The sequence below is a fragment of the Morone saxatilis genome, unplaced genomic scaffold (assembly GCF_004916995.1).
Source record: "Morone saxatilis isolate NCDOM2014 unplaced genomic scaffold, NCSU_SB_2.0 Contig12, whole genome shotgun sequence".
NCBI lineage: Eukaryota > Metazoa > Chordata > Actinopteri > Moronidae > Morone > Morone saxatilis.
Window position 1 is genome coordinate 16,614,246 of NW_023339674.1, and position 24,272 is coordinate 16,638,517.

General features: G+C 40.7%; 1 protein-coding gene and 1 long non-coding RNA gene across 2 annotated transcripts in view; both read right to left on the reverse strand.

The window, feature by feature from the left end:
* rxrgb (retinoid X receptor, gamma b) overlaps positions 1-23,983 on the reverse strand; it is a gene marked incomplete in the record, with an annotated part of 27,991 nt that extends 4,008 nt beyond the window's left edge. Inside the window, 5 exon segments of the mRNA XM_035653564.1 lie at positions 782-942; positions 1,769-1,960; positions 3,837-3,981; positions 6,964-7,199; positions 23,752-23,983. Of these exon segments, the coding sequence (XP_035509457.1) occupies positions 782-942; positions 1,769-1,960; positions 3,837-3,981; positions 6,964-7,199; positions 23,752-23,968 (951 nt within the window).
* Positions 12,402-17,713, reverse strand: LOC118321989. Its single transcript, XR_004796431.1, has 2 exons — positions 17,009-17,713; positions 12,402-15,669 (listed from the first exon to the last, which is right to left on the reverse strand). It is a non-coding gene; the product is annotated as an uncharacterized LOC118321989 (long non-coding RNA).
* Positions 23,984-24,272: the final 289 nt, after the last annotated feature.

Sequence of the window (24,272 nt, forward strand, 5' to 3'; positions counted from 1 at the left end):
TAATGCAAATTTCTTGCTGCAGATCACGCCTCAGCAGCTTTGGTACAGCAGTGAAAACAAACAAATCTCTCCATGCACTATTAAATTTAACATTTTCCTCAGAGACTTTTCTTTTTTTGGATTTGGAATCCACAGATAGCCTTGCTAGAGGGACTCAAGATTAGTAGGCCCCGCTATAGAGAAAATATATAGAGAGAGGTGAAAACTACCAGGTCAGATGTAACAAAAAGGTTTTTTATTTAGTGTGTCATGCTATTTTTTTTTTTTACTTTCAAGAATTACCTAAGGCCTACAACAATGATAGATTTAAATTTTAAAAAAAAAATTTCAAAGCCACAGGAGAGGAGCTACTGAGGCTCTGGAGCTGTCGGTTGAGATTATTCTCAAGTCAAGTACTGCAATAAAACAAAAACAGACTTCAGAACAACTGTCAGCAGATTATGTCAACAGCGCGCAGACAGTAGCTTGATTCAATTACGGAGAAACACTTAGAGTCTGGATTCAGTCCCAAAACCTGCACAGCTTGTGTTATTTATCTTTGATTTGGTTACTAATCTCAAACATTCAAATATAAGCAAGCATCTTTTTCTGACTTTCACTTGGATTGATCATATTCCATCATTTAGCATCACAATAGCAAAGAGCTTCTTTACTCAGCAGCACATTTTTATCATACGGTGGTTCCCCCATCTGTTAGGTGCCACCTCAGCCTCATGATAAAAAACAATGATTAATAGTTCATGCGTTTGGCCAAATCAAGGTCAGTGTCTGTGATTCTTACTGAGTTGCTGGGGCTGCCGTCACTGTACGTCTCTGTTTTGGGCTCCACAGCCAGCTCAGCATCCAGGATCTTGTCCACAGGCATTTCCTCATTGAAACTGCTGGTAGATTCCACCTCGCTTTCCCCCCGCTCCTTCCCACGTTGCCTCTCTTCCTGCACCGCTGCACACACACCCACACACACAAACACATACACTTAAGGTCAAACACCCCATACTTATTGTCCTTTACTAGATCAGCAAAACCATAATATCACAAATATCAACTCTGCACTGGACAACAACACAAGACTCTCAGCTCTATAGTTTGACTATGAACAGCAGAATGTAAAATGTCGGAAAAATTGTCAAAAATTCCCAAACCCATTCCCTGATGATATCAAAAGGAAATTTCTTTCAAAACCAACAGTCTAAGACCCAAAGACATTCAGTTTATTCTCACAAAGAAAATAAACATAGATTCACAATAAAGAGGCTGCAACCGGAGAATGTTTTGCATTTTGCCTGAAAAATGACTTAAATTTTATTAATAATTATTTTTTGGGCAAATTTCACAGCCACCGTAGTTTCTGCTACATGCTTGGAATGAGAGGGCGAGACAAGTTGATTTAAATCTGCAACTACACTGCAGATGCCACTAAATCCTATATACTGGTCCTTGAAATAGTTTTACTGATCCCTGATCATTTTAGTATGTGCTTTATCCAGCGTTACTGAAATACTTATTCAAGTCCAAGACACTGAAAACATCAAACAGAAATGCTAAGGTGTGATGTGGATCAGGTTGTACATATTTCCATGGAGTTCAGCCTGACATGATTAGTATTTTTTGAAAACTCTGGGATCTTCACTAGAATTTTAAATACATTTCTACAGGCTTTAACAATTCTTATACCCACAGCATGCATTTGTAATAATGGGTTTGTGGGATTGAAGATATCACAGAACACAAGCCTACAGCATCAGAACTATCCTTAAGCATCTCACACCTGAACACACACCTTCTCTCTTCATGCCCATGGCCAGGCACTTCTGGTAGCGACAGTATTGGCAGCGGTTTCGCTGGCGCTTGTCAATCAGGCACTCCTTGCTGTCTCGACATGTGTAGGTAAGATCTTTCCGGACAGTCCTCTTAAAGAAACCTTTACATCCCTCACAGCTGTACACACCATAGTGCTTCCCTGTGGAAAAGAAGTCCACAACATCAGTACTGCTTTGTGCCAGCAATAGGCCTATATCTCCAAGTACATAAAGGGTTAACAGGGTTAACATGTAAACTAACATGACAACTACACAAATGCACACTAAGGCAAGGCAGCTTTATTTATAATGTAGAGCAGATTTCAAGCACTAGGAGAATTTAAAATGCTTTACCCAGGCAAAGAAAATCATTCGCATGACATTCAAAAACAATAAGCAATTAAACTGTACTAAAAGGCATTAAGGGAAAATTAATTAAGAATTTAAGAAACAGAACAAATGCAATAGAAAACATAAATTAAATAGAAAATACAAATAGACCAGAAATACATTGTGCAGTTAAAGTGTAGTATTAAGTTGCCCTAAATGCAACAGAGGAAATAAAAGTGCAGTAGAGAAAGATTTGAAAGATGCTAGGGTGGGGGTTAAGATCATCAGGAAGTTGGTTCAATCTGTGGGCCACATAGTAGCACATTGCATCAAGTTGTTTACTTGCTCTAAACATTGAGAATGAATCTAAGGGACCACTTGAAGTCACTTGGAGTTATGCAACATTACTGTCATGTATAATTTCACTTAGAGAGAGCCGTACAGGTTGAAAAATAGCGGCCCAAGAACAAAATCCTGGGGGACTCCACGTGTCATGGTGATCCGCTGAGATTTATGATCACCAATGGCAACAACATCGGCCCTGCTTTCAAGATATGATCTGAACCAACTGAGGACTATACCAGATTATCCCACCTACTTTTCCAGTCTGTCAAGAAGCGTTTTATTGTCCTAGTATCAAAGGCTGCCTTAAGATCAAGCAGCCTGAATCAGTACTCAGACGAATATCATGTAACACCTTTATGAGTGCTGTCTCAGTGCTGTGATGTGGTCTGAAGCCAGACTAAACTCTGTCCAAAAGGTAATTTACATTTAAAAAGGTAGGTGAGTTGTATCAGAAAAAACTATTTTCCAATAAAGGTAAGATTAAAGATCGGTCCGTATTTATTCAGTATTGAAGGATCCAGGATGCCTTTCTTCAGAAGAGGTCTAACAACTGCAGTTTTTTTTTTTGTGATTTTGGAAAAATTCCACACAGGAGGGAGCCATTGACAATTTCCAGCACCTCCATTTCCAAGAAAGTGAAAACACATTGAAAAGCCTAGTTGGCAGTGTATCAAAACAGAAGGTGGATGAACTAAGATGCTACACTATATCCTCCAGAGTTTGTGTATTGATACCAGTGGATGTTGACAGTCTAGCTAAACTGTTTCTGTGCTGCTGCAGCAGTGGTCTGTTTACATTATTTTGACATGGAGGAATTGGCCATTGTGATATTTTCAATCTGTTTTCACTAAAAGAAGATACAACCTCATTACACTTTGAGAGATAGTAAGTCAGCGGCTAACCTTGTTGGGGGATTATTCAGCTTCTCAACAGTGGCAAACAAGGCATGATATTTGTTGATATTCCTGTTGATGTTAGAGAAAAATACCTGGCTAGCTGTATTTATTTCAGAATTATAATACAAAGCCTCTCTTTATAGACGTTGTAATAAATCTGAAGATGCCTTTTTTCTCCATTTTCATTCTCTTTCCTGACTTGCAGCTTTCTGCAGCAGTGATCCAATGTCAATAACTTTCAGTTATTGCTGAGCTCACTTGCTCACTCACAGTTTTACCATCTAAATTAGCAATGAGTAAATCAACATATGCACTAATGAATCTGACAAAATGCCAGGCAAGTAACCTTCAAATCAATCTCTTTGTTATGTTTTCGTCAGTCAGTCTGCGTGGCGATGTTTGTGGTGAGTGGGAGTGTAAATGTGTTTGCCCATGCCTCTCCCCCATCTTCACCCTCTAACATTACCTGAGGAGCGGTCCCCGCAAATGGAGCAGATGTGCTTTGACATTCCCCCGGGGCTTGTACACTGGTAGTTGATGTTTCCCAGATTCTGTAGACCCGGTGGAGGCTTGATGTCCTCGGAGCTGCTAACACTGTTCATAGAATTCATCTGAGGATAACAGGAAGACAGACGAGAGAACAGAGACAAAGAGTTGAAGCTGAGGTGGCCAGAACTGAACGAGCAGAACAGAGCAGGGAGGAAGCAGAGGGGAAGTAAAAGTGAATTGTTAGCCCGTCTCATGACACTTTCCCCTCTTCCTCTATTTTCACGCTGTGTCTTCCGCTTACCCACTTTTTTCTCCCCACCCACACACTTCATTGTGAAAGTGACTCGGGGTGCGATCATATGCTCGATCAGTGGGTGGGGCTAAGGCATCTGTCTAAGGCTTGTCATACAGGTTTTTTAATGTTTGTTGACAGGGGGAGGCGTAGAGAGGAGTCACGTGTGCAGAAAGTGCAGTTCTCATGCACAAACAGCAGAGGGCGCTCATGTGCAGCTTCTACCACTTTCTGAGAATGAGTGAAATTTTGTTGCTCAGACACTGAGATTTCTTATCAACACACAATTTGTTTCACCAGTCCAAATTTCAGTTTTCATTAATCATCAGCTTCTTATAATAGCATCCCAGGTGTATCCACAACAATTCAGACCTTAATTAAAGTGGCTCTGATGCCATGAGACATTAAAAAATCTCATATGTGACCTCAAGCAGCCCCATGAGATGTAAAGGTGTGAACAACCCACTGAGGTTACAATAATTGGGGCTCCCTACAACTCAGAGGGGTGGAACATATTGGAGATATTAGTCCTGCTTCCTTTGACTTCTACATATCTCTCTCTCTCTCTCTCTCTCTCTCTCTCTTATCATCCTTGTGCCCTTTGACCCTCTCCTGCCGATGAGCGCCAAGCGGGATGCATATTTGTGCTGCACATTTTTATTTGTTTAGTTGTTTAGGTGCAAACATCTGCACTCCAAGTGGAAACAACAAGGCTGACCTACATATGCCCTCCTGTCCCATATATTTGATGCAGCGTGACATACAGGACATCTTTCCCACAGTCACCTCAGGCTCTTCCTATCACTTATTTACAATATGCACTCTCCTCTGAATATCGTCTAAATGGCAGACTGAACTCAGGCCTGTGACCTTACAGCAGAGGAGAATATACAACAGATTTTGTGTGTCTTTCATTCTTCCCTGAGCTCACTAGTTCTCTACACCACCACCACCTTTTCCCACTGTAGATGCCCCAAAGGCAGACTGTCACACTTAAATGAGCATTCAGCCCCCTGTGTACATGCTTATGTGAGCCAATGGTGGGCAGCTATTCCTCTTGAGCGCGTGGTTTAGTTTTAACAAATCATTAATTTTACACAAGTAATTTGAAAAAATAAGTCTTGTGGTGAATTCAAACAGTTGTTCATACATACTGTACATGCTGCTTAAGACAGAAAACATACTGCTGAAGAAAATGGCTAAAAGCACTGTGTATGGATTATTGATGCATCATACATTCTTTATATAACACATGGTATGAAGAACACACTGCTTCATACATGTAAGGTTTACTTGGGTCTTTAATGGGCCAGACATGTGTCGCATCATTAAAATGAACAGCTTTTTAAACAGAATTTGTCAACAAATCAATTAGTTGCTTGACAGAGAATAAAGCAGGGACTTTTCTGATAATAGTTTAATAGTTAAAGTAATTTTTTCTGAGCAAGAAAAAGAGCCACAAAACCCTTGGTTCTTCTTTCATGATATTTAACTAAATATCTTTGGGTTGTAGGTCAGACTGAACAAGCAGTTTGTATATGTCAGCTTGGGCTTTGGGAAATTGTGATGGCCATTTTTTTTAAATGGGATGATAAGAATGAGATGATAGTAGAAAATCTAAATCTCACTAGATTGTACAAATTGTAGATGGTACAAATAAAATATTGAATTCAGCACGGCACTGCTCATGAACTTCAGCTCACCCATGAAAATAGTGTGAGATGTCACATGACACAATGACCTGATGGCGGCTTGGTCACCAGCTCAGAGCAGTGAAAAGATAGTTACACCACACAATCGTATCAACCCCGACTGTCCCTGAAGGCACAGATCCATACTGGGATTGAACCAATGTATATCATTGTCTGCTGTGCCCTGCAGCACTGGCCTCGATCCAGCCTCTGTGTGTGTCTCTTTATGTGCCGATCATCAAAGCTCTGAGCCTTGTGGGGTTTGTAGTTCATTCAGAAGACTACGCGCCACTAGGCCTTTCTCTCATAGTCATTTGTGCCAGACAGTAAAAAAGGGCAGTCATATGGGTGTTTCTGTTTTTATTTATTTATAGGATCATGAACAACCTTGGCATAATAACCGAGATAGAACTATGAAAGAGACTAAAGCCAGCAGAGAAAAGTGGCAGGAGAAGACAAAAAATTAGGAGAAATGGTGAGGAAGAGCAAAGAAATCTAAGAAAATGGAGGCTGCTCTTTTTTTCCTTTCTCCTTTCTCTCAGTAATCCATTAAAGGGCTAATAGTTGGACTGCGTCTTAAGTCCCCTCGCATGACAGCAGTAACACAGAACTCAAGGATGACCTTTAGGGCGAGAAGTTTAAAGGTCAGCAAAAGGGTAAGGAGAGAGAGCAAAGCCAAAGTTTGCCAGCCAAACACATTCGATATGGCTAACCTTCAACCTCCTGTCCGCTGTCAGAGATTCCAAGAATTAGAGTCACATGATAAAACAAAGAAGATAGTTTAACACAGATGGACATTGCCAAAATTAGTAATTTGAGGGAATATAAACCTCTGTCGATTAATTTGTTAGATTAAGAAAGAGCAGCAATGAATAGAAGTTTAATGTTGAGTTGACTTATCTGTTATTTAAACACACAAACCCTGTTTCCAAATGTCTTTCTGGGTATGCATGTTTTTCACTAACTGAGTAGGTACCTGAGGAAAAGGCATGGTGAAGCCATGTTTTTTATTACAACTGGAATGCACCAAGCATCAGAATTTGAACTTGAATTAAGACAGCCTATTAAGACAATGCCCACTGCTATCTGATGACCATCAAAACACCCACACATTTGCTCACCTGTGGACTGCTGAGTGGTCCAAAGTTCATGTTGGGTGTGGACGGCAGCGATACAGAAGGCGAGCCAAGAGAAGATGTGATGACGGGGTAGGGCGAGGCCAGGCCATTCATTGGCGAGCCCAGGGTGGACATGGGGGACGGTAAGGGCCTGGAGCTGCTGATGACTGATGGGTGGCCCACCATGCCACCCATGTGAGAGTGGTGAGTGTGGGCTGTGCTCATTGGCCCTGTAGAGTCTGTAGAGAGAAGAAAGGGTGTGTTAAAAAGATTGAGGGGGGAGAAAAACACTGAGGTACCAGTTAATTAGGGACACCTACACATTCGAATACAAAATCCTGTCTTTGTGAAGCTTGACACTGTGACAGAAAATATATTTTTAAGGCTGTACCGTAGTTAGTGGTGGTTTTGTGTTTGTGTGTTCTGTGTTGGAAGGTATGTCCATCACATCACATTTACAAACATATGCAAACATAAAAATATCTGTAAGTTTGAATGAATTACCTGTTGAACTAGGAACTTTGTTTATCATGTAAGAAAATAGTACGAACAAGCTTTAAAATATAAGGCTAAAGCTAATAAATCCTATTGCTTAATTGACATTGCATGGTGGTTTGGCTGGTTAGGACCAGCGCAACAAGCTAAACATGTATGTAAATGATGTTAAGTACTACATGAATGGATCAAACAAGCCTGTGAATCTGAGAATATATTGTTGACTAACAGTGCAATATGTCTTTATGCAGTCAGTGTTGTGTAAATATGGCCACAGAGAGTGAAGCCCGCCTGACTTTGGTCACAGGATGCTGACTTTGCTTTGCATCTATTGATGTAAACTGACAGGCTGGCATTTACATAGATGACCTACTTAGAAAAGCTGTCAATCATCTGGATAACAGGGCGTGGTGTGTAATTTCATGCATGTGCTGTGGCTGTGAGGACATTCATTCATCATCCACGCAAAATGCAAATACCAACATACACATACAGTATGCACATGTAAGGGTCAACATGTACTTCACACTTAGGGAATAAACGCCACAGGCTGGCACGGCTTGTTGAGATACAGACAGATACAATAAGCAGAACCTCTCTGGGCTAATGTCAATGACTCAAACAGATGAATTAAACTGGGTTATTTTTGAGTAAAATGTTACTGATGAAGAGTGACATGCCACTATATGCACGTAAATATTTGGACTAATCTGAGCGCACAGAAAATTCAAAAGCTTCAGCTTGTGTGTCAGTGCACCATCCCCCCACCTTTACACACACACACACTCATACACAGTGTGACACTGGGCTCAATGCCACTGTTCTTAGTTAAATGTCACATTTCTGTGTTTGTGTGTGTAAAGGTGGGTGATGGTGTGATACACATGCAATGAACAGCACCTGTGTTTTGGTTTCTTGAAAGATGCCAAAAAATGTAATAATTTTTCTCTTCATTTTCTACCTCAGAGCTCAACAGGGTGCCTAGAGATCGCTTTTGTTTTGTTGCTGAAGGCTACATCACAGAAGTCAAAAGACCTTTTCTTTAGAAGAATCCATTAAAACGTTGAATCCATCATCTTGATTAACATAAAAAATACATATTTTCAAACATAATTTTGTATAGCAGCTCAATTTGTTATGAAATATATTTTCTCATAGACAATAATGTAATCCCTTTCCCAGTGAAAATCCATTTTAAATTAGCAAAGATTCACTGTTCCACAACAACCCAAGAGAAGTGGGTCTCATTAATGAGCCAACACACGGAAAGTTGCTAAACATGTAAATAACCAAACATGATTTTATTGATCCTTTTTAAGAGTCTGGCTCTGAGCTGCTTTGATCATTTAACTTCACATGATTTAAACAACAGCACGAGTTCCCTATTTCTTTTGCTCTAAAATCTGAAAGAACGACGCTCTAGATCTGCATGGAAGCTAGATCTAGGAATAGACCTTCCTAAGGGGCCAAAGACCTCAGTGACCTTTCTTTAAACACTGTCTGAAGACTCAATCTTACAGGCTTCAGTGAAATGATCTATAATCAAAAGGCCACTTCACTAATTCTCAGCCTCAACTCTATATGTCGTCATTACACATTCCTATTTTTATTGTTACATTTGTCAGTGTATGTTGTAGGTAGTGATGAGTTCTGGGCACTAGCAAGAAAAACTAGTTTTCGTAGTTTCACATCTAGTTTAAATGTACTTTTCCACGTTGCAAAGTTTCTACATTTTAACTGGTAAAGAGAAAGGTAATAAAAACACAACAATTCTTATTTTCAGGGGATTATACACTAATGAAAACAATCCCATGAATATTATATTAAATTTCTGCCAATAGATCCTCCTAAATGCACACTGGGCCTCTAATAATACCATTATAGTTCTAACAATGATGTTGAAAACATGTTGTTTTCATCATATGTTCCTCACTTTCTGATTGTAACTAATTAAATGTTGCTTATGTTGTTGTAAAAGTTGCTGAAAATATGTCAAAACTCTTGACACTGCTTTTCCTCCGTCTACCTGCTCAACTAACAAGAGGTTACGTAACGTCATGCTGCCATAAAGAAGTTTTCTCACTACATTTACAAATACATGAGCGCAGTATTGGACCCAGTACCCGTCATCGGTGCGTCCTGAGTGCTTCCCTTCCTGCTGCTACTGTTTGGCTAATGCTTTTTTTGGGGTGGTGAACTGAACTCTCTTATGAGATTTCCTATGATAGTATTGACATGTGTAATGCCTAGACATAGGCATTTGCTTCTTTATTTGACTTTCACATATCTTGTAGTCATTCTTGTTTATCATTGAAGCATTTTTTTTTTTTTTTTTTTTACTTTTACTACATATGGAATACAGGAAGGGTTAGTTCTACTCACCCACAGGCAGTATTTGTCACAAGAACCTCTTGTATGTTTACAATATTCACAAATAGAGTTTGGACAGTTTTTTTGCCTTTAACTTTGCTAAAGAAAGACTACTTGCTAAATACTTTGCAATCATTTTGAAATGTTGCTCTGATAACCTCTGGCAGTGATTAAGCCTGCATTAGTTTCTTCTGCACTGCATATGTGAACTATAAGCTCTCTTTAAAAGAAATGGAAACATTGAGTAATGTCAGACAGTTGATTTCAGAATTCAAGGAGTTGGGAAACAGGGAGGAATGTCACATTGTCTGCCTGGATGCAGGACTTTTTGCATGAAGACACACTTTGAAACACACAGCTGGCCATTCACTCCCTCTCTGAATGCCAAGGAACAGATGTTGTGCAACTTCCTGTTTAGCGCTGAGACTATAGCCTCCACCCCCTTTTTCAGTCGCCCACTTTCTCCAGCCCTCCATGAGTGATCCCTGGCAGGCAAATATGTATTGGGGCCTCCCTCTCTCTCCCACAGAGCTGAGTGGATACACGAGACATATCACAGTAAAATACAATATAAAAGCAGCAAACTCTTGAAACTGCATGCTACGGCCTATAATAGAAAAAAAGAGTACTACCTATATTTAAATTCTTCCATGTCGGGAGTGTATACCCAACTTTTTGGAGTGCAGATTAACCTAAATAATGAGCTTATGTAATGGGAGAGCACTGTACAGCATGTGCTGTGTCTGATTTTGTGCACTGACCCCTCTCTTTATGTGCATGACAAATTCCCTTTGGGGCTCGTAAAGATCTATTCTATTCTAGAAGTGCTGAGTATAAGATATTGTAACGGAGCTATCATCACTCCAGCCAACAATTTGACAATGTGCTCTTGTGAACATCAAGACCAATAAGTACTCTAATTGCCCAGGCCAAAGATGTCAAGATAAAGGTCTCTCTATATGACTATAGAGAGATCTGAAACAGTAAAAAGACAGATTGATGGGGTAGATAAGCAGCAACTTGAAGGCAAGGACCTACACAGAATTTTTACATTGTTGATACGATGCAGAACAACATTTGGACCTCAGACAAACCTCTGTTATTGATTGTTTGAAGCTAAACTTGAACCCAACGCTTACATTCTTGCCTTTTGCATTGCGTCTACACTTTCTCACTTTCACAATCTTGAAATCAGGAAAAACAAGCAAAGCAACATCCTTAACCAGAACTCTAAAAATCAATAATGCAACCACTCTGGTCCCAATCATGCATTTATTTTATGCTTTTCAGCCTGATGTTTTATAGAAATGCAGGTTGAAAATCTTTGGATTTTGGACTCACTTTTACCTTTTTGTAGATTAATCAATAAAACAACCAACAAACAGCTCAATCAATAATGACAAATATTCATTAGATGCAGTCCTATTTGAAACCTATTTGACCCCTGTCTTGGTGAAGTGCAAATTTCCATTCAACTGCATATTAAAACAGTCTAAAAAATAACCTGCATGTTTGAGACAAAACCAAAGATGACTTTGTTTTGTTCAGACCTGAGAGTGTTTGTGGGGAGCACAAAAGCACATGGACAGTCAGCTGGTGGGATGCCTAAAAGGGAATGGCCGGCGAGCTGAGCATGCTTTGTGAAGGGAGTGTGTGTTTGTGTGTCTGTGTGTGTTTGTAAGGAGGCCAACATGTTCAGTGGAGGAAGCATAAATCGGCCCAGAGCAGCTCAAAGGGGCCTATCCTCGAATGACCCGCCTCAACCGGCTGTTCCATCTCCATTCTATGTAAATCACCTCTACAAAGAAGCCTCTGGAATGTACAGGCCTAACACACGTTGTACAGCAGAGAAAGACATTAGCAAGCACTGGAAGGCTGTTTATAGACAGCCTACAAAAACTCATCACAAGCAACTCGCAGAATCCACACAGATTTAGTTTGATTTAGTTTCCTGATAGTATCTGTTAAAACCTATACAGTGCTGCAACAACGCAAGCATCTATTTGAGAGCAAACAAACAGACAGAGCAGTGAAGGGCACCTTTGACCGCTGGCGCCGCAAATCAAAGGTCGCCTGTTGCCAAACTCCTGAACCAAGTTCAAAAGAGTCTATCTGTCCTATCTGCCGTAGCCCACAGTTACAGCGATCATTCTTATTCTCATTCTTAGTGCATGTAAAACCTACAAACAACACAATGCCATTCAAACAGTAGAGTTTTAATCTAAGGATGGACAATGTGATAAATTGTCACAGTAATTTTCCTTCATGGCTCACCTCTAATATCTCTTTGTCGTGATCAATCATAGTATGACCAGTAAAAGATTCTGGACTGAAATGTGGGCTCATTGTTGAGTAAAAAACATTCGGTAAGACATTAGATAGATAATTGTGCTAAATTTAGTGTATTGTTCATTTCTAATATGAAACCATTATAACCATCATATTAAATAAATAAGAACTTGTCTTGGTGACTTCAGTATAGAAACTGTATTTATATCTGGAGACTTCCACAGACAATTAAATATTACATATATATTACTATCACACTGGACAAAATGGTAGTGCATGATTGTGAATTGGCTAGAATCTGGCAATGTGATTTGCATTACGATACAGGGGTTACGATTCAGTATATTGTGATACAATTTGATACTATATTGTAAAAATCTAATATTAGGAAAACTAGTATATAGAGTATTCAATATCTGAGTGAAAACAAGTTCCATCATGCAACCAGAACAGTGGGATTTGTATTTGTAAAACCTAACATCATACATAGCACTCAGACGTTTACAACACTGTTGTCTGCTATCTGGCGGTTGCACACAAGTCAGTACAGTGTTTTTAACAATCGATACAAGATCACAAAATGAAATATCGTGATAGAATATATTTAGATATTTTTCAAACCCCTAGTGTAACACATACTGTGACCTAGTGCTAACTATTGAGGAACAGAAAACTTGAAAAAACAGGTTAGTCAGACAAAACAAGCAATCTGAGGTCTGTGAAAATTGTGATCAGTATTTTTACTAGTGCCTGGCATTTTAAATACTAAGCAGTAAAACATTAGTCAAATAAATAATTGCTCAAACAATTGATAATAAAAATAATAATAAAGTTGCAGTCCTATATGAACTAGGATTAGTGCATATCAGTCGTTATAACAGTATTTTTCACTTTATATGCTCAAAAGGAGCGTCACAGTCAACAAACACAAAAACAATTCTTATCAATATCTCTTATATCACAATATAAGCAAATAATCAGAAACAGCTCCAGTGTCAACAATACCATCATCACCACCATCAAACAACTACTTGCATTAGATGATCATTCATGTAGGACAACCACATTTTATTTTCACATTTGTACAGAAAACAACCAAAGGCACAAATGTATCCCACTGGTCTAACGATCAACAGGTTTAAAGAAACATCACAGACCACAAACCCTCTAAATCCCTCACTGTTAATTACTGGGTAGTGGCTGGATGGAGCACTCCACTGTGTGGTAATTCAATAAGCCCATGGCCCACTAACTAATAATATCTCCTGTCTGGAGAGCAGACCAGCACTGAGAGTATATGATGGGGGGAGTGGGTAGTGGTAGGGATACGTGACAGGGGTGGGAGCAGCAGATCCACTCTTGAACAACAACACAAGCCTCAATATCTATCAGATTAGCCGCTATAAAGACAGAGCCTCAGCATGTGCATCGATCTGTTAATACCTGCTTCATATGTGCCTGCATGTGTCTTGTGTGTGTATGTAAAGTACGACTGCATGCTCTCATGCTCGTATTTGTGGCTGACAGCGCTGTGGCCATATGACAGAGAGCAGAACGCATCCTAAAGTAATCAGACAGACAGCCTGCGGAGCTCATTAGATACAGCAGACATGTAATTAAGAAATCTCTTCACTACCAATCGAGCTCATGAGCACCAGCCACAGACCCCTTGTCTGACACACACACTCCTCGCGAGCACACGCGCTCATCAAGTTTCACATTAAAAGAGAAAAAATAGACAGATCTTCCACACACACTAGCACAAAATCACCACCCTTTAAACATTCATTTCTTTGCTAAATGAGGTTGATGTCTGATCAATTGTGTCAGTAAATCCTCTTATCCTCGGGTAAGTATCTGCAGCTCAGCAGGCCAGCTGTCAAGAAGGTGGGAGGCCGAGGAGGAGGAGGGGACGGAGAGAGGGACAGAGCCAGATAGGAAGGAAGGGAGCAATGGATGGACGGATGAAAGGGGACGATGGGTGGATGGGGGAGGGCACTGTCCCGTTCCGGCAACGGCTTCTCTCCCCGACGCTCACATGATCCCACCGCCACACACGCCTAATCTCTCCGCCTGGCTGAGAATATTAGATCAATTGAGAAAAGCCCCTGAATTTTTTTGCACAGCTGTGATTTAGGAAATAGAAATGGTTATTGGTGAGAGAAAATTAATATATTCTCTACTGTTACATAAACAGCAAACTGTTCAAAGACACCTATTATATATAGCCCATAAAGTTTAAAAAACAGATGCTGTAGTTGTATATCATTCATCTCTTGTTGAAAACATTAAGAAATAGGAAAAGGTTTTTCCAATAAAGGCATACGGCTGAGACAACACAAGCGCTTGAGCTGAGTGAACTTCTCTGACCCTAAATTCTGCCCTGTCGTGAACTCACACACAATTTCCGTGAAAAAAAGAGAAATTAATTCAGCTCCCTTTCATTCTATCGCCTATCTCTGTAGTTTCCCTGAAGCAAAGCTTCAAATTAACAGAAGTCAAGTCAAGCTAACAAACATAAAATACACAATGTACTGTATTTCCCATTTGTAGGCCGTTACCGCCATGTCCTCACATCCACAAACACTGCAAACTTGCCAGGCAAAAGATCGATAAGGAGGCCAGGGCTGAGACAGGGACGAGATAAAGATTGTTTTGCGAGTGATAAAAAAGTTTGGAGCTTAAACAACAAGAGATAACACAAGTCCGCTTGCACGGACAGAACAGGCTGACCAAGCAGTCCTGGACAATAAACAAACAGGTGGACTGAAAGGCCCAGTGCAAACTGAAGCATCTGCCCTAGTGGCTCTGAGGTAACTCAAATTAGTTCCTAGATGTATTCTCTTGCTGTTAAAAAGGACTACAGAGAGATGAGTATATGCCCTCTGAAAACACACACTCACGCACACAATACGCACTAAGCCACTCGTCTCATGCTGTGACCCAGTGAGTGTGACCAGGGCGACCTGACCCTGGACCTGTGAACAGATACAGACAGCCAGACACAGACACAACCAGCCTAGTACTGTAGCTGCATTTAACTTGAAGTTAGTTTTGGGGTAATTTGGCATCTGAAAAATATCTAAGAAAGAAAATGCGAGATTAAAGTTTAAAAGAAAAAAAGGAAAAACTGTCAATAATTGCATTTTCATCCATGTATTAATTTGTGCATAAAAACTGTTTTCTGATCCCAGAGGAAAGGCAGAAGTAAATAATGCAAGAATGTTTTTACGCTCTGCTGAGGTGGAAAAGTTAATAAATGAATGCTAAATGGACTCAAGTTTAGTCTTCTCACCACTCAAAGCGCTTTACACTACATGTCACATTCACCCATTTACACACTGATGACAGACGCTGCCATGCAATTTGCTAACTGCTGCCCAGAAACTAACTATGCCCATGCACACACACTCACACACCGATGTCACCGCATCGGGAGCAATTTGGGGTTCAGGATGCCCAAGGAGGCTTCGACATGCAGAGGTAGGAGCTGGGGATCGAACCACCAACCTTCTGATTAGTGGACGACCACATCAGTGTGGAGTGATGAGGAGACTGTAACGTTGCTCAAATTAATACATGAAACAAAAACAAATGCAATATTTCCATCATGTTTTCTACATGGTTTTCTATCGTTTGAGGTTTGACTGGCTCATCGCGTTGCGTAATCTTCTTCTGCAATGGTTTATGGCACCCAGCTGCAGAATTAGCGTCACCAGCTGTTTAGCTTGATGAACCTATCGCTAACGAAAGTGGATGGAATAATTAGCATTTTATTTTGCAGATTTTTCTGAAAATTTTATTAAAATTGTAGTACATTTGGATAGAAACCTGCACATTGATTAAGGTTCAAACAAGACTAAGAGTTGACAGCCACTCTGCTGGCTAGCATTTTAAACCATGCTAACCTGTTTTTAAGGAGGTACACTATCTACCATGTTCACCATCCTAGTTTAGCCTATACTTTAGCACTAAACAGTGCACGAATTTGATCATAAACCAAAAGTGTCGGGGGAAATTGAAAGTTTGACCTGATGGTGCCACCAGAGGAAAAGTTAAGGGGTCACCATCAGGATTCATCCTGAGGGGAAAATGACTATCTGTGCATAATATCATAGTAATCCATCCAAGAGTTTTTTAGATATTTCAGCCTGGAACAAAGTGGTATATTGACTGCCCAACACTGGAGTCCCTAGAGCTATGGTGCTGGCTAAAAGGTCCTAAAAGGACTGGTATCTTTGCATACTTTACCCGAATAACTACAAACAGTATGCTGAATAAACTCATAGAGGTTGAGAATTTGCTTGGAATAGATCAAATATTTAATTATTTAACTTCCAGGTTTATTTTCTAATAACATAGTTCTTGAATGCTATACGTTTTGGCTGCAGTTCAAGTATCAATTCTCTGCAAAGTTGATTTCCACATCATACTGGTATGAACTGAAACTAACGACTGTCTGGAACATAAAAAAATCAATGTATAAACTTGTGTTTTAAAATGGCAAGAGTTAATGTGAAAACATGCACAACCTCAAGTATGATCTTTTAGCTTTTATTAAACCACAGTCCAGTTGTTTTTATGAATTATTTCTCAATACAGGCACAAAAGTACTCTTTCCATCGTTTTTTCCATCAACATTATTGCAGTGTTATTATGAGCATTATGGTTTTAATCATCATGGCATAATTAAAATGCACGGATTAGCATGTCTCTGAAGTTTGTCCACTATTCTCTACTCTTACTTCAACCCAGAAAGGAACTACAGTTGAAAACAGGAGTGTCACATGTTCTCTAAAGAAAAGAATCAGTGCTCTACTATTTACATATTACACATGTACATACAGTGAGCTAGTTAATAGGCTGACTGCAATATGTGTGGAAGTCAACTTACATCAACACCTCCCACACCTCTTCAAACACAGGAAGGAGGAAAAGAAAAAAACCCTCATCAGAGCAAGTGTTGATGGAAGGATGCAGGGTGACAGACAGCAGACAAAAACTGAGAGAGAAAGCAGGATGGAGAGGGCTAATACGAAGGGACAAGTGTCGAGAGATAAACAGATAGCGAAGGACACAGCAATGAGAGCTGGAAGCGTCCCTTTAACTTGAGTGGCATCCCCGCTGACCACATCTGAGACCTCAAGTGAGTCACAAGCTTTCGATTGCAACGTGCAACAGCAAGGCCTTGTACTTGTCACAACTGGTTAAAATTATCCAATGATTTTAAAGGCAGGAACTGAGCTGTTGGGGGCCAATAAGATCATGAAATCTGGATTCACATATCAAATCCCTAGAACAATATAGTTCTCCGAACAATGTAAGAACTGTTTCACAGTGAGACTCATACATAATCCATATAGAAAACATCACATGCAAAGAAGTTTCATAGATGAATGCTGCTGGGGAAATACATTCAAAACAACTTGTTCAAAGCGTGCACAGAGATTAGAAGCATTACCGTAATGCATCTGCTAGCTTTTAGTGCAACGGTGGTGCAGACAACAGGCAACATCTTCCACCACATACAATCCCAGGGCTGATTCTGATCTGTGTATTTACAATACTAGACACACACACAGGCACGACAAACCGGGCTACTCACAGTGGCCATAACCTATGTCCCTCCCAGGGCTGCCTCCAGCTGCAGGTGATGCCACAGGGTGCCACATGCCTTCGGGTGCAAGTACAGCACTGGCAGGACGCCAGTCACTCAGGACCAGAACTCAGAATTAAATGCTGGCTCTGTGACAAACTAAAAAAATGATGTGGATACTCCGAAAAATCAATCAGGACACAACGGGAACGGAGGGGTCAACGTGGAAATGGGGTAGGGGGTAGAAAAAAATAAAGAGAGGCAGAGTCCACCAGCGGCAGTTATAGGATTACCCAGATTATCCTTCCCCGGAGATCAATCCCACAGGAACTGTTTGCTGCCCGACTGCTACACAACTCAGCTCTCCTACCGCCCACTCATCTGGTGTCTCTCTCTCTCTCTCTCGGTGTTGGTAAAACTATCTGTACAGAGACACCTGTGGTAGTGGCATAACAGCGTGTCTGGAATGGTAGGGAGGGTGCTGGGCGGGGTCTAGAGAGGGAGGGTGATTACAGTGGAGGAGGGTCCCACTTAAGAGCACAAATCAGAAGTTTCCAATTACTCCCTTTTAAAAGGGATCAAGACTGGGGAGCATGGGAAGACAGTACAACCCCTGATGTTCCTGTAGTCCACAGAGGTTTTTATGTGTCAATGACATTTTGTTTCCCAAAGATTTCTTCATTTTGTTCTGTTTTTTCCACAGTATTAGTCACAGACTTTCTGTCTAAAATGTAGGTGGGACGTTAACGTTAAAAAAGGAAGTGACAAGAAGTAGCCGGACGCTAAAAATTTCTCTCTTCTACCTCCTTCAAAATACCTGGAATTGCCTTTAATGCCAAGAAATAACAGTGCCAGAATGCAATGGTACTGTTGTCGCATGTGGAGTTGCCTGTGTGCACACTGTTAGTATGTTTGTGTGTTTAACAAGTGTTATAGCATTCCAGGAAGTCAGGAATTGTCTTTTTTTTAGCTCTAGGATGGTCAAGCAAACACAAAGCAAAGCGAAAAACCAGATGCAAATACAGGCCAAAAATATACCTTAAAGGCAATCTGAAACAATACACGACAAACCCTAAGGCAACCTAAATAAACTACAAAACCCATGCAGGGATGGATTCAGTCTTCAGACCCTTTCAAGACATCATCTATCAGAACAGTCTTTCAAAAAATGGTTTTAGTAAAACAAACAGCGATAAAATAAGCCCTCAAAAAGTAGGAGTTAAGTTTGTTCAACAATGACAGAGGCAGCATCCATTCTTGGCCATGGAAGTATGTCATATCATTATTACCAGAAAATAGCCCTAGCCAATAAATGCGAAATTGGCACTGATTTTAGTCTGCAGCTGCTCTTTTTAATTTATCCTGCCACACTATCAAATGTTCACCCGGTTCTACCCTTCAAGCTTTTGAAAGACATGTGCATTGAAAGATAGAACTAAAAACTTGATACGCCCTACCCAGCATGTGTGCATCTATTTTACTTACATGACTCAACAGAGTTTTCTTGTGCTGTGCACCTGCATGGGTCTGGATCAAATGTCTATACAGTGCTTGAAGGATAGCCACCAGTAACCAGATCCCCACAGTGACAGTAACCTGGCAAGAGACTTCGGCAGCCTGACACAAGAAGAAGGGAAGACGGAGAGGGAAAAGAGACACTTGTCTCTCTTTCAGACTTAACAAATCCCACAGGGAGAAACCAAAATAATACAGTCCTTCTTAAATGCATGCCGTGTTATAATAGTGTGTCATGGCCCACATAAAACACGCCAAATTAACCCTGTGAGCCATAATTAGCGTTCATAGATGTATTGTGGACAATGAAGATGTCAGAGGAGGATAATTGGGAACCTAAATTTAGGGTACACACATTTAATCTGAACTTCTCATAATCTAATTACCACTTTGTCATCAAGTATACTCATTGTAAGTCTTCTATAGGGTTGACTGAGAAACGGAGAGGCAATAAATCAGCCAGTTTGCGCCACTAAACTGACCTCAAGAGGAGACGTTTTTCTCTTCATGTCCTCATCTCCTTGCTAGCAGTGATTTTTGACAACAGGAAAGACATTATCATGCAACACACTTGGCTAGAGAACATTTGTAGAGAAAGGCAGTTGAAGAAAGGAGGGAAAAGAGCAGAAAAATAATGTTATTTCCTAACATCAATGTGTGCTTGTGTGTCGTATTTATGTGTTCACGCTTACTTTTTTGGTTGTGAGATTGGAGCCGGGCACTAAAATGGCACTCAGAGTGCTCAAAATAGCCAAGCCAGTTTTCAGCATGTTCTTAATGTCTCTCCATGGAGATGTTTAATGAGATCTAACATACTTAGATGTTACCTGTTGCTGCCATTTGTGCTCCTGTACGAGTGCCATGAAGAAATCTTTGGCCCTGTTTACACCCGGCATTAAAATTTGTCTAACGTGATGCGATCATAAGTGGATAGCAAATTGTTGATGATTAATCAAGCTGATCAATTTCTCAATTGAGGAGTATATTATATTATATAATTGTGGGTATATTATAGTACTTTGTTTAACTACACACAGTGGTGGAAAGTAACTAAGTAAATTTACGCAAGTACTGAACTACAAATCTGAGTTTGTCCTTGAGTATCTCTACTTATATTTGCTACTTTACTTTAAATATTTTACAAATATTTTATAGTTAATAGTTATTTTTAACATTACGATTTAAATACACATCCTTATAGATTAAACTACCAGTACTAACAGTATATGAAGGAGTTAAAATTAGCTCCACCCCGACAACTAAAACATTAAAGTAGCGCTCACATGTTAATGCATAATGTAATAATACAGTAAAATGATGTCAGAAAGAGTCTACAAAATGAGAACTTTAACTTGTGATACCAACAGTGTTTCCCCTGATACACTATATCAGATGCTCATTCAACATTTAATGTAAAATGTAGCCATATATACATGTTATGCCTTGCGATTGATTTTTTTGAATTAATTAAAAACAAACACGGATAGATGCTTAAGATCAGAGGGATGTGTAATACATAATGTTCAGTGCACGGAAAATTTGAGTTTGTGTGCGCGTCCATGTGGTTACTGCATAATTAACAAAGAAATAGCTATATACATCTCAGAACCCAACAGCTGCAGCCGGTGGGCCTTTCAAGGTTCTCTGCTTGATTAAAGCTGGAATTAAATCAAGGCTTTGACCTTCTTCACTAATGACTAATTACTGGCAATTAGCCCAGAGAATGGCCTCCTTACGCCCCTTCTTTTCCCTCATCCTGTTCTCACAATTAGCACCCCCTCACACACAGTCAAGACAAGCAGACTCTTTTACGCTGACACATAAATACACACACTCACTCAAAAGTGGCGGGGAATAAACCTATTGTATGTGTTGTGTGCTAATGCATTGCAGGTCTCAAGCTACAGAATACTTGAGCAAATACCTGCAGAGAGCCACACCCTCTACCTGTGTGGTTTATTTAACTCTGCAAGGGTGGGTGGGGGAATGCTATGTGCAGGGATCCGCCGTTAGAGAGCAGGTTTAATACAGCCAGCACTTCCCATTCAAATAGTACCACCCGCATTCTTTAAGTCACATGATACCACGGTCACATTTTACTGTACAATAGGCTATGCATGTAGGGAATCCACATATCTGCAGCTGTGAAGTTTAGGCATGAGTGTGTGGCTGGGTGTGTGTGTCCCTCCCTGCTTCTGTGTGTGTGTGTGTGTGTGTGTGTGTGTGTGTACTAGGAGGTGAATCATTGACCCCTGGCAAGTGATGAGAGCTTGCATCAACTAGGGTGACCTCTTTCTCCACCCCCCACCCCTTTCCACTTCCCCTTTATTTTCACTCTCCCATCCCGTTCTTCTTTCTGCCATGACTTCCCTGAACTGCGAGCTAAATACATTCTCACTGTCAAAAGTAGCGAGTGGGTGCCTGTCAGCGTGTCTAGAATCACTTCCACTGATGGAAAAAAAAATGCTGAAGTGCAGAGAGGAGAAAAAAAAAACGCTGATTCTACTTGAAGGCCCGAGGCAGGCCTGCATCAAACCTGCTGAAACGTAACATGTCTGGGAAAAGCTGAGAGAATCATGAAACAATACACACAGTCACCGGGCAGTTTTTTGACTTTACACTACTTCACACACCACCACTACACATTGATGACAGACTCCAAAAGGAGCAAATTCATTTGAGAGTGATGGTCTCCAATTCAAGAAATGAGTTGTGTTTATGGCCTTATTTTGATACATGTTTTGGTATGTGGGCTGTTGATGCTAAAATACATCATAAATCATAGTTATGAGCCAACACGCAGAACATTTCTGCCTTTAAATGATCTTTCAGTGGTTGTCTTTCCCTCAAAAAACAGCTCGGTGGATTTACTACCAACGATTATAATGTAAATGCACTGTACTGTCCTCATCTGGGGTTTGTTGATCGCTGATGTTTTCTGTGTGTGTTTTTTCAAAACACAAAAATTACAAATATTCAGCATTTAATCCAGATTGCGAGTCGTTGTGGGTTGGGAAAGCTGCAAGAGCATTACTGTACGACCGCAATGAGACAACAAAACTCTCCAACAACCAACAACCAAGACTGATCAAATTCTTTGAGATGAGCAGTTTTTAAATGCTCCATAAAGAGTTGGATAAACCCTGAAATACGGTCAGAAGTACAATAAAGTGAAAAGGCCTAAAAAGAAATGTGACAAAAAATATGTTTGAGTGTCATTACATTGTGTGTTAGCAGTGGACAACATGATGTCTGATTATGACAGATCAATAACAGCTGTACATTTCTGCACACTGGTCTGACTTTATCCTGATCTGCATACATCTTAAGTAAGTGCAGAGTAAGTCTCTAAAGACAAACATGAAAGACTCTGAGCCCGGGGGGACTGCTCTGTTACTTCTGTACACTGTGGGCTTCCCTCTACATGCTCTCACATCCAGATGTCTCTCTCACTCCCCTGGGAGCCAGATTCGTTATGGAAACAATTTTCAGCCCCTCCAAATGGTGCCGCGATATCTGTGATAACATAAAAGGGCTTCAAAGACTGGTTTTATTTGTTTCCTTGCGATGCCTCACTATTCTCCCTCTTTCCAACAAGACAGTGATGTAGAAGCACGTGGCATGTTTCTACCACAGTGGTTTGACAATGACTGTATCTTTCAGGGAGAGAGAAAGAAAAAAAACATCACATGATAAATGATGCATATAGTGTGTGACTCAGTGAGGCTGAAAGAGCCTGTCACTCCAGATAGTGTCTCATTTAAAAATGGTTAGATAAACAAACACAGGCCTGACACAAACTTGAAGCAGGATATGAACAGTATGTATTCCACATGTTGCAAACTCCACAGTGGGAACAGAAGCCATTTCCTTGTCTCTGTGGATTTTAGCCTGTCAAAAAAGCCATCAGCTGGTTCAAGGGCAAAGTCGTCGAGTCAGACCAGAGTTCAGCTTTACAGGGCAAAATCACATCATGCTGTCTGTCACTCAGCTTGGTACAGCCACAGCGCTGACCAGGGCGGCTCTTACACACTTACTCGGTTCTACCACAGAGAGCAAGTTTGTTTATCAGGAGAAATCCGCCATTCCTCATGGCTATTCCATGCATTTCTCTCTGGATCTGGCGGCCATCCCAGACCAATAAATTGTGTTTCTGTCTCAAACTGTTTAGCAAGAGACGCGCGACAAGCGCCATAAATTACATAAGCGCAATTAAAGTGCCAACCTCTGACCTTGCCTGACCGGCACAACCACGATCACCTGACTTTTGCATTGGCCGCAGCTTTCCTTTCAATTGGCACAGTTGCGAAACGATAATTAGGCAAAGAGAGAAGCATAACAACCGGATCCACGGACAGGAGTCGGTTGTTAAAGTCCGCGGACGCTTTCGCGCACAGCTCGCGGTGTCGGAGAGAAGACGCCATGAACGAAACGCACTCTCATCTAAGTCAAAACAAAAAGCAGCAGCTTCGCGACAAACACAACAACCAGCCCGGACTCTAAATACATCGCTGCGGTGTACTTACTGAGGTGTAAATACGGATCATTACTGTCCATACTGTGCGAGTTGTGGCGTCGATTTCCTACAGTCGGTGCTGCTCCGCATCCCAGCGCATTCCTCTCCCAGCCCGACTCAACTCTGCAAGGCGGCTCTACACGGGGGCCCAGCGAGGGAGGGGGGGCGGCAAAACAGGGCTTCTCCCAATGACAACAGTGGTCGATATCAGGCTCCAACACGATCATGACGAAACATCTCTCCTGCAGTGACACCGTGTTGCAATATTTTCACAGTAAAAGGTAACTTTCCGGAATCACGGCGCAAAAAGAAGGGAAAAGAAAGACGGTGTTGTTTTTGAATACGGCCTGGGTTTTTTTTTTTTTTTTTCAGTCGTTTTTTTTTTTCTTCTTCTTTACATAATCCGAAAAAATCTCCCTCTACACTAAAAACAGCTGCAGCCAGTATGTCTATGTCTAATAAGGACGTGTACGCCTCGACATTGTAATGCCAGGAGATATGATTTGGCCGCCAATATGAATAAGATTATTT